General features: G+C 48.6%; 1 protein-coding gene across 1 annotated transcript in view; it reads left to right on the forward strand.

Moving 5' to 3' along the window:
• LOC142486159 (uncharacterized) overlaps nt 1–12310 on the forward strand; it is an 83781-nt gene that overhangs the window by 66156 nt on the left and 5315 nt on the right. The window contains exons 27-31 of the mRNA XM_075584817.1: nt 946–964; nt 1823–1843; nt 5160–5196; nt 5594–5666; nt 5957–6026. Coding sequence (XP_075440932.1) covers nt 946–964; nt 1823–1843; nt 5160–5196; nt 5594–5666; nt 5957–6026 — 220 coding nt within the window. The remainder of the gene's footprint in view (nt 1–945; nt 965–1822; nt 1844–5159; nt 5197–5593; nt 5667–5956; nt 6027–12310) is intronic.

Here is a 12310-nt window from a genome sequence, read left to right on the forward strand (position 1 = left end):
AGCAGGGGGAGGTGAAACAGCAGGAGGAGGTGAAACAACAGGAGGAGGTGGTGAAACAACAGGAGGAGGAGGTGAAACAGCAGGGGGAGGAGGTGAAACAGCAGGAGGACGAGGTGAAACAGCAGGGGGAGGAGGTGAAACAGCAGGAGGACGAGGTGAAACAGCAGGGGGAGGAGGTGAAACAACAGGAGGAGGAGGTGAAACAGCAGGGGGAGGAGGTGAAACAGCAGGGGGAGGAGGTGAAACAGCAGGGGGAGGAGGTGAAACAGCAGGAGGAGGAGGTGAAACAGCAGGAGGAGGAGGTGAAACAGCAGGGGGAGGAGGTGAAACAGCAGGGGGAGGAGGTGAAACAGCAGGAGGAGGAGGTGAAACAGCAGGAGGAGGAGATGAAACAGCAGGAGGAGGAGGTGAAACAGCAGGGGGAGGAGGTGAAACAGCAGGGGGAGGAGGTGAAACAGCAGGGGGAGGAGGTGAAACAGCAGGGGGAGGAGGTGAAACAGCAGGGGGAGGAGGTGAAACAGCAGGGGGAGGAGGTGAAACAGCAGGGGGAGGAGGTGAAACAGCAGGGGGAGGAGGTGAAACAGCAGGAGGAGGAGGTGAAACAGCAGGGGGCGGAGGTGAAACAGCAGGGGGAGGAGGTGAAACAGCAGGAGGAGGAGGTGAAACAGCAGGAGGAGGAGGTGAAACAGCAGGAGGAGGAGGTGAAACAGCAGGAGGAGGAGGTGAAACAGCAGGAGGAGGAGGTGAAACAGCAGGAGGAGGAGGTGAAACAGCAGGAGGAGGAGGTGAAACAGCAGGAGGAGGAGGTGAAACAGCAGGAGGAGGAGGTGAAACAGCAGGAGGAGGAGGAGAAGGAGTATGACGTGGAGGAGGCAAAGCAGGCGGAGGAGGTCTCTCTCATTAGACGGGCTCTCCGTACAATGAGAGCCCTGTTCCATCGGGCAGCTCCGGAGGCAGCAGAACAGTAAGTTCTTTAGAGTGAAGCTGCCACTGCCAATGAACACATAGGGTCACAGGCGCACTGTAATAGCAGCAATATAGATCAATTGCCGGTGCTCTTGGAGATGGGGAAGATCCCGTACTACCCCAGGGAGATCACGAAGTAGAAGGAAAGCACCCAGGCACACGGTCTTGTAAAAATGTAAATGTAATGACAATGCCAACGTTTCGACCACATAAGCAGTCTTTTCTTCTACTTCGCTGCCACTGCCAATGCCATGCATGGAGGGTCGGGTAGGAAAGTGAATGTGTCGCGGGCCATGAACTTTCAGACCAAAAGTATAATTCTTTGCAAACCTACAATGTTCAAAAACCGCACAAACATACTAAATTCCACCCACTGTATGTCTATTCATTTTTTTTTCCTCAGGAATTTGTTTTTATATATATATATATAAATATTTATTATATATGTATGTATCTTCCTCTCTCTTTCTCTCTTTTTCTCTCTCCCAATGACAGCCTATGAGAGCGCGCACAGACAAACATATTTTGAGTTTTTTTATATATATTTATATACAAATTTACATTTGCTTTCCTTTAATGGAGTGTAAGCACATTAGATTAAAAAAAAATAAAAAAAATATATATATATAACTATATAGAGCGAGAGCAGTGACTTTGTCCAAAATAAATGTAATTTGCAAAGAAATATAAATTTCGCTACAAATTCAAACTGGAAAAAAATTCACCCATCTTTACCGTTATCTGCAGAGATACGGTGTTTGAGTTCAATGCAGTTTGGGGGATGTACGCAGGTTACATGTAGAAAAGTGGTTTTTGTGTTGTGCTGTGTCTAACAATTTGTCTTTCCTCCCTCCAGGCGAGCACCGCGCAGGCGCAGGTAAATAATACCATGATTAACACCTTCTGTCACAGATATGTACACACACACTTGAGCCACACTGCGCTGTGCACCCGCATACACACTTATATATATTAGTATTTATATATCATTAATATATATATATATACAGTGTTCGACAATTGTATACATTTACTCGCCCGGGGCGGGTGGATTTAACCCCCGGGCGAGTAAATATTGGCACAAGCAGCACACGTGTATTTTTTAAATTTCCCGCCGCTCGCGCTGCTGTTTTTCCCGCGCTCGCGCTGGAGAAAAAAAAAAAAAGCCGGCTCTCTGATCACTGCCTTCGCTCCTCCCCGCCTCTCAGCAACTTCCCCTCCTCAGCTCTTCCACTCCTCCCCCTTCCGCCAGCCAGCTCCTTCCACGCCTGTCTGCCTCAGGCCCCTGCAGGGCCATCTGTCACCCCCCCTCCCTCCCTCCCATCGGGACATCCGCCCCCCCCCCTCCCTCCCATCGGGCCATCCGCGTCCCCTCGCATCGGCCATCCACCACCCCCTCCCATCGGGCCATCCACCACCCCCTCCCATCGGGCCATCCACCCCCCCCCCCTCACCTCAATCTCTCCCGGCCTCCGTGCCCCCCCCCCCCCCCCTCACCCGTGCCTCTCCCTGCTCTAAGCAGGGGAAATCCCCTCACCGGAGCCTCTCCCTGCTCTAAGCAGGGGAAATCCCCTCACCGGAGCCTCTCCCGAAAATCCCCTCACCGGGGCCTCTGCCTGCTCTAAGCAGGGGAAATCCCCTCACCGGGGCCTCTGCCTGCTCTAAGCAGGGGAAATCCCCTCACCGGAGCCTCTCCCTGCTCTAAGCAGGGGAAATCCCCTCACCGGAGCCTCTCCCTGCTCTAAGCAGGGGAAATCCCCTCACCGGAGCCTCACCCTGCTCTAAGCAGGGGAAATCCCCTCACCGGAGCCTCACCCTGCTCTAAGCAGGGGAAATCCCCTCACCGGAGCCTCACCCTGCTCGGTCTAAGCAGGATACTGCGGTGTCGGCGTCCCCCTCTGGAGGGGGCGCGGCCCCTTGCAGAGGCCCTCCTGCCGTGCGGAGGCCCCCCTGCCTTGCAGAGGCCCTCCTGCCGTGCGGAGGCCCCGCTGCCATGTGCGACCCCCTGCCTTGCAGAGGCCCTCCTGCCGTGCGGAGGCCCCCGCTGCCATGTGCGACCCCCTGCCTTGCGGGTGAGTGTTTGTGTGTGTGAGTGACAGACTGTGTGTGTGTGTGTGTGTGTGAGTTTGTCTGAGTGAGAGTGGGTGTCTGTGAGTGTGTCACCCTCTCTCCCTCTCCCTGTGTCACCCTCTCCCTGTGTCACCCTCTCCCTCTGTCACCCTCTCCCTGTGTCACCCTCTCTCTCCCTCCCTCTCCCTGTGTCACCTTCTCCCTCTCCCTGTGTCACCATCTCCATGTGTCACCCTCTCCATGTGTCACCCTCTCCGTGTGTCACCCTCTCCGTGTGTCACCCTCTCCGTGTGTCACCCTCTCCGTGTCACCCTCTCCGTGTCACCCTCCCTCTCCGTATCACCCTCCCTCTCCCTCCGTCACCCTCCCTCTCCCTGTGTCACCCTCCCTCTCCCTGTGTCACCCTCCCTCTCCCTGTGTCACCCTCCCTCTCCCTGTGTCACCCTCCCTCTCCCTGTGTCACCCTCTCCCTCTCCCTGTGTCACCCTCTCTCTCCCTCTCCCTGTGTCACCCTCTCCCTGTGTCACACTCTCCTTGTGTCACCCTGTCTCTGTGTCACCCTCTCCCTGTCCCTGTCACCCTCCCTGTCACCCTCCCTCTCCCTGTCACCCTCCCTCTCCCTGTCACCCTCCCTCTCCCTGTGTCACCCTCCCTCTCCCTGTGTCACCCTCCCTCTCCCTGTGTCACCCACCCTCTCCCTCTCCCTGTGTCACACTCTCCCTGTGTCACCCTCCCTCTCCCTGTGTCACCCACCCTCTCCCTGTGTCACCCACCCTCTCCCTCTCCCTGTGTCACACTCTCCCTGTGTCACCCTCTCCGTGTCACCCTCCCTCTCCCTGTGTCACCCTCCCTCTCCCTGTGTCACCCTCCCTCTCCCTGTGTCACCCTCTCTCTCCCTCTCCCTGTGTCACCCTCTCTCTCCCTCTCCCTGTGTCACCCTCTCTCTCCCTGTCCCTGTGTCACCCTGTCCCTGTGTCACCCTCTCCCTGTGTCACCCTCTCCCTGTGTCACCCTCTCCCTGTGTCACCCTCTCCCTGTCCCTGTGTCACCCTCTCCCTGTCCCTGTGTCACCCTCTCCCTGTCCCTGTGTCACCCTCTCCCTGTGTCACCCACCCTCTCCTTGTGTCACCCACCCTCTCCTTGTGTCACCCACCCTCTCCCTGTGTCGCCCTCTCCCTCTCTCTGTCACCCTCTCTCTGTCACCCTCTCCCTCTCTCTGTCACCCTCTCCCTCTCTCTGTCACCCTCTCCCTCTCTGTCACCCTCTCCCTCTCTCTGTCACCCTCTCCCTCTCTCTGTCACCCTCTCTCTGTCACCCTCTCTCTGTCTCCCTCTCTCTGTCGCACTCTCTCTTTGTCTCTCATTCTCTCACTGTGTGTGTCTCTCATTCTCTCTCTTTCTCTGTGTGTCTCTTTCTCTGTGTGTCTCTCTTTCTCTCTGTGTGGGTGTGCCGCGCTCTGTGTGTGTGTGGGTGTCTGTCTGTCTGTCTCTCTCTGTCTCTCTCTGTGAAGCGCCGACGTCCAGACACTGGTTAAGGGGTTCAGGAAACTAGTCATTCACATCTGGCTTTTATTTCTAGATCCGACATTGACACACACACACACACACGACTAATTGTAGTATAATGTAATACAATAAATACATTTATGTCAAAAACGAATGTTGTTCTGACTAGGAATTTATTAAATGTATTTTATTTATATATTTTATTTTAAAGCGGGGTTGGGGGCGGGACTAGGGGCGGAGTTGGGGGTGGGACTAGGGGCGGAGTTGGGGGCGGGACTAGGTGGCGAGTAGATTTTTTGGTTGGGCGAGTAGATTTTTGGGTGATTTGTCGAACACTGTATATATATATATATATATATATATATATATATATATATATATATATATATATTATTATGGTAAAATATTTTATAAATAAATAAAATAAATAAATATATAAAGAAACGCACACGCACGCACACATTCACTCTCTCATTCTGTAGCAAAACTGGTGCAGAGAGACACTTTGATGTTACATCTATTAGCATTATCTTGATACATACACTTTGCAGAATCTCTGCTTGGACCTCCTGTAACCACTAGTTCTTGCTGATTTAAATACCCTTTTTTCTTTTTCAGGTGCTCCTGCCTCTGGAGCTGCCTCGGCAGATATTAGGTACAGTAAAGTCGCATAGTTCCCAGAAAACATGATTTTTGTGGATGTCTGGGAGTCTCTAGAGCAGGGCTGGTCGTTGCTATCGGTGCCAATGCACCGAGCCCTGCGGTTAAAGAGGACCTGTCTCTTCCCCACAAGTCTTAATGTGATTGTTGTGGGGGGGGGGGAGGGGGAGAGCACGGCGCATCTGTAACTCTTGCCTTCTACTTTCGCCATCTCTTCCTGTCGGGTCCCTCATCGTGTCCTCGTGACGTCAAATGTCGTCACCTGACATTGTGGCAGCAACACATTGCTATAAGGGGACACCGCATGACGTCACAATGATTTTGACGTAGATTAAACAATTGGGGACAATATATGTGTAGGAAATAGCTTATCTTGTGTTTCTTTCTTTTAGAGAGACATCTTCCTCCTTATCTGGAACTTCGGTCAGAAAGTACTGCAGGAAGCACAGTCATTCATTGGAGAAGGTATGGAAGGGTGTCCCGGGAACTCATTTCAGATTAAAAGCAGTACCAGAGAGGCATCGTTATGTCCACAAACGACCAAACTGAACTAATGACTAATGTTATATTTAATCGCCTTCTTTCTCCCTCGCCCTGCCACTTGACTCTCGTGGGGGCGTAAATATGTTTGACAATGACTTCTCGTATTCAGAGTCCATGATCTATAAAGAGGCGACGCCCATGTTCTAATATTCATGTTAGTGTGAATGCAGAGCCATATCCTACCACTAATGATATTTCTTCACTTGGTGCAGGTCCTGTTCCATAAAATCAAAGGACAGGACCAGCCAGTACTGCAGGAAGCTGCTTACCATAAAGTTAAAGGTACGTGCTAGTGTTTAGGTCAGTATCTTTGGGGACAAAAGATGCTTATTTTGTAAGGGTTAATGAGAGGGTTGGATTTTACATCTTAATAAACTGGACTGCTTAGTGGCGAGTAAACTGTAAGCTCTTTGGCTCAGTCTATGATGGTTTTTGCATTCTTCTGCCGGCCCGGGTTTCAAGACCAAGACCTTGTTCCCCTCACATCACGGGAACGGGGCAGCTAGTACTGTAGGATGCAGAGCCTCTGAGGACTAGGTAATTACAATGCTGTAAATATTCTGTCACAGTACCCTCGTCTCTCTCCATCTATCTCTGTCCCCTGTTACCATCTCTCCCTACAATTCTACCTGCAGGTGTAATCCAGCAGAGAGGAGACATTTCCATATATTCTCAAATATGGAGATTATTGTAGAGATAGAAAAGTGCATGTTGGCTTAATTTCAGTGATCTTTGCCACGGTGGCGGCAGCTTTTTATCACACAAATTATTACCGATACATTCAGCAAAAGATTTTGTGAACTTTAAAAATGTGCAGAATAGTTTGGAAAGGGTGCACAAAAAAAGAGAAAACCATCAGTCAAAATTGAAAAACTTTATAAATTGACTCAATATTACATAAAAAATCACACATATATATCTTATACTATATTAGTGAAAGCACTGTATGCCTGCCTGCCTGCCTGCCTGCCTGCCTGGATGTCCGGTGTCCCTAGGGGAAATCTCATTGGTCCCTTGGGCCGCCCCCGCACACCTCTCATTGGCCTGAGGTGGAGGCACACCTCTCATAGGCCTGAGGCGGAGTGACGGGCGGGCCAAACACACACACACACACCCACACACTCTCTCTACCCTCCTTAACGGCTGACACACACACACACACTCTCTCTCTCTCCACCCTCCTTAACGGCTGCCCGGCCTTGACACACACCCCCCCCCCCCGCCCTTCCCGGTGCGAGGTAAGTAACCGCACGGGAAGGGATCTTTCACCCCCCCCCGGCCCGGCGCTTCACCCCACCCGGCCCGGCGCTTCACCCAGCACGTAGACACGCACGTAGACACGCACACGCACGTAGACACGCACACGCACACGCACGTAGACACGCACACGCACGTAGACACACACGTAGACACGCACACGCACGTAGACACGTGCACGTGCACACGTGCACGTAGACACGCGCACGTAGACACGCGCACGTAGACACGCACACGCGCACGTAGACACGCGCACGTAGACACGCACACGCGCACGTAGACACGCACACGCGCACGTAGACACGCGCACGTAGACACGCACACGCGCACGTAGACACGCACACGTGCACGTATACACACGTGCACGTATACACACACACACACGTATACATACACACGTAGACACACGTATACACACACGTGTACACACACGTATACATACACACGTAGACACACGTAGACACGCAGACGCGCGTAGACACGCACACGCGCGTAGGCACGCGCACGTGCACACGCGCACGTAGACACGCGCACTTAGACATGCACACGCGCACACACGTATACATACACACACACACACACACACGTATACATACACACACACACACGTATACATACACACACACACACACACACACACGTATACATACACACACACACGTATACATACACACACACACACACACACACACGTATACATACACACACACACACACACGTATACATACACACACACGTATACATACACACACACACACGTATACATACACATCATGTATACACACACATGTATACACACACACATGTATACACACACGTGTGTGTGTGTGTATACATGTGTGTGTGTATACATGTGTGTGTTTGTATACATGTGTGTGTGTGTGTATACGTGTGTGTGTGTGTGTGTGTGTGTGTGTGTGTGTGTATAAATGTGTGTGTGTATACATGTGTGTGTGTATACATGTGTGTGTGTGTGTATACATGTGTGTGTCTGTATACATGTGTGTGTGTGTCTGTATACATGTGTGTGTGTGTGTATAAATGTGTGTGTGTGTGTATACATGTGTGTGTGTGTGTGTGTGTGTGTGTGTGTGTGTATACGTGTGTGTGTGTGTATACATGTGTGTGTGTGTATACATACGTGTGTGTGTATACATACGTGTGTGTGTGTGTGTGTGTATACATACGTGTGTGTGTGTGTGTACATGTGTGTGTACATTTGTGTGTGTGTGTGTGTGTGTGTGTGTGTACATTTGTGTGTGTGTACATGTGTGTTTGTATACATGTGTGTGTGTGTGTGTGTATACATGTATACACACACACATGTATACACACACACACATTTACACACACACACACATTTACACACACACACACATGTACACACACATGTATACACACACACACGTGTATACACACACACGTGTATACACACACGTGTATACACACACATGTGTATACACACACGTGTATACACACACACAAACATGTACACACACACAAACACATGTATAGACACACAAATGTACACACGTACGTACACGTACACGTACACATACACATACACATACACACACACGTACACATACATACACACGTACACGTACACATACACACACACGTACACATACACACACACACACACACACAAACATGTATACACACATGTATACACACACACACACACACACGTATACACACACACACACTATCCTCTAGCACCACCACATCAGCACACCCGTATCCCATGCCCCCCCCAGCACACTGGCATTCTCGGCTCCCCACCATTCCCAGCCCCCATCAACACCATCAACATCCACACATTGGCACCTTCGCAACTCCCCCATCGGCACACCCACATCCGCACCCCCACATCAGCAACAAACCCTCCCAAATCAGCACACCGATACAATCACTATAAGTACAGCCACAGCAGCACTACCACCGCCATGGGCCGCGTGGACCACTCCCCACCCAAATGCCACACCCACACCACAAACATCCCGGGCAACGCCGGGGCTCTCAGCTAGTTACATGATATAATAAAAAGATCCTGATAGATCTATGACCCACACGGTCTATGGACTAAAGGAGTATTCCCAAGTCACAACCCCCTCAGAACTATAGATGGAAAAATTCAGGGTGCAAAAAGATGTTCCTGCTTACATATGAATAGAAACACACCCCGTGCAGGGCTGGTGAGTATCCGCAGCTGGCTGGGCTTCCGTCGTCACGTCCGCTCCCCACTGCGTGATGACGTCACCTCTACGCGTTTCGCGTCATATGACGCTTCTTCAGGAGGTATACCTTGTTTCTATAAACTCTATTAGTTAATAGGGTTTTGTGAGCACAGCTGTATGCCTCCAGAATTTTAACCTATTTCAATAAATGCTCATTTTGTTTCTGCCTGTAATAATGGCTTCATAGGTCCTAAGCAGCACTTTACATTGAGTGCAAGACACTTCCAGCTACAGTTGCTACTAGGCCTCTATTTTGGTGTGCGTATACATGTATATATATATTCAGTATATATGTATTTTCGGTACATTACACCGTTTCCTCCCTCTGCATCCTGTGTGATAATGCCAATATCTCCTGCTGTCCCTCTCCATCTCTCTTCCTCTTTCATAGGACAATGTCAGTGACAGATATATATATATACACACACACACACACACACACACACACACACACACAAGCAGTATATGCTGTCTCTCTTTCCCTCTTTATACATATATACAGTATTTACTGTATATACTAATTTATAATACCGATCATTTGTCTATATTAATATTTAGAAACACATTATATATAGTTTTCTCTCTCTTGTCTCTCTCTGTCTGTCTCTCCACATGAGACACAGTATAAAATATACTATGCTTTGCGATGTCATATAGTAGTAACATGTATGGCAATGTGGATTACCAGCCCCCGGACTGGAGCCCAGAACCGCCCCTGAAGCAGAGAAGCCTGTCAGGTAATTACCACACTGGGGCAACAATGTGACTGACTGATACAAAACGGACTTGCCAACTGAGCTGGCAATCTAATGTCAGGGACAAAGAGGAGGTGAAGGGGACACAATGTATAATGTATATACTGCTATACACAAACATATATATATATATAAATATATGTGTGTATAAATATTATTGACTATGGAGACATAGTATATGGCTCAGCACCTCAAATCCACCTTAGCAAACTTAACACCCTCTACAATTCAATTTGTCGTTTTGTTCTCCAATGCAACTATAACACACATCACTGCGATATGCTCAAATAACTAGATTGGTCAACACTAGAGTCTAGGCGCAAAGTTCACCTTTCCTGTCTTGCCTTCAAATTTTTTATGGGCAAGCTACCCAGCTACCTGAACAAGCTCCTCACCCCATCACATGCAGCACTTATCATCTGAGATCAAACTCCAAAAGACTGTTCATGGTCCCAAGGCTCAACAAAGTATCCGGACGTTCCTCCTTCTCCTACCGTGCACCCCAAAACTGGAACAACCTACCAGAGACACTCACATCCACCACCAGTTTAAGTTCTTTCAAATCTAAGGCTGTCTCACACTTTAACCTGGTCTGTAACTGTTTCATACGCTCATAATATATATTTTCTTTAACTGTGCACGCAATGTCTTGTATATAATGTATACCCTGTTCATTTATGTAACTGTATTTGTAACCATGTATTATTTGTCTTAACTCTATGAGCAGGACATACTTGAAAACGAGAGGTAACTCTCAATGTATTACTTCCTGGTAAAATATTGTATTAATAAATATATATTATATATATATATATATATATATATATATATATATATATATATATATATATATATATATATATATATATATATATATATATATATATATATATATATATATATATATATATATATAATAAAGCAAGGATCACCTTAAGAAAGGTCCCGTCTGCGGACCGAAACGTCGGTTATGGTGTCTTGGTAACTCACAATATATTTCTTGCTTATCTATTGGAGTGCTGCCTCTGATTTCGTTTCAATGTCGTATTGCCTATATACATATATATATACAGTGCTTGACAAATCACCCAAAAATCTACTCGCCGAACCAAAAAATCTACTCGCCACCTAGTCCCGCCCCCAACTCCGCCCCTAGTCCCGCCCCCAACTCCGCCCCTAGTCCCGCCCCCAACCCCGCTTTAAAATAAAATATCTAAATAAAATATTTAATAAATTCCTAGTAAGAACAACATTCGTTTTTGACATAAATGTATTTATTGTATTACATTATACTACAATTAGTCCTTGTTACGTGTGTGTGTGTGTGTGTGTCGGATGTACAAATAAAAGCCAGATGTGAATGACTAGTTTCCCGAACCCCTTAACCAGTGTCTGGACGTCGCCGCTTCACAATATCTAAAGCAGCAACTCCGCCTGGGATCTTACCTGATTTGCAGTCCCTCAATGTCCATGTACCCTCATTCCCGCAATGTTATACATTGGAGGGGATGTGTTCCCTACCTGTCTTCTGGGTTAGGGGGGGTTCCGATGTCTTCCGTGTGAAGCTTGAGTCAGATCTGGAAGAAAGCAGTATAAGTTATTTCTGTGTAGTTAGGGCAGTTAAGATATATAGGGTAAATAAGATATCCAGATCCAGAGTGTGAGACAGACATAGAGTGTGGGTGAGAGACACAGAGTGAGACACAGAGAGAGGGTGAGAGAGGGTAAGAGAGGGTGAGCGTCAGAGAGAGAGAGAGAGAGTCAGAGAGAGAGAGAGAGTCAGAGAGAGAGAGAGAGAGTCAGAGAGAGAGAGAGAGTCAGAGAGAGAGAGAGTGAGAGAGAGAGTCAGAGAGAGTGAGAGAGAGAGTGAGAGAGAGAGTCAGAGAGAGAGAGTCAGAGAGAGAGAGTCAGAGAGAGAGAGAGAGTCAGAGAGAGAGAGAGAGTCAGAGAGAGAGAGAGTCAGAGAGAGTGAGAGAGAGAGTCAGAGAGAGTGAGAGAGAGAGTCAGAGAGAGTCAGAGAGAGAGAGTCAGAGAGAGAGAGTCAGAGAGAGAGAGTCAGAGAGAGAGAGAGAGTTCAAGAGTCAGAGAGAGAGTCAGAGAGAGAGAGAGAGAGAGTCAAAGAGAGAGAGAGAGAGAGTCAAAGAGAGAGGGGGGGTCAGAGAGAGAGAGTGAGAGTCAGAGAGAGAGTCAAAGAGAGAGAGAGAGTCAAAGAGAGTCCAATAGTCAGAGAGAGTCAGAGAGAGAGAGAGAGAGAGTCAAAGAGAGAGAGAGAGAGTCAAAGAGAGAGAGGGGGGGGTCAGAGAGAGAGAGTGAG

Source organism: Ascaphus truei, unplaced genomic scaffold, assembly GCF_040206685.1.
Source record: "Ascaphus truei isolate aAscTru1 unplaced genomic scaffold, aAscTru1.hap1 HAP1_SCAFFOLD_759, whole genome shotgun sequence".
Taxonomy (NCBI): domain Eukaryota; kingdom Metazoa; phylum Chordata; class Amphibia; order Anura; family Ascaphidae; genus Ascaphus; species Ascaphus truei.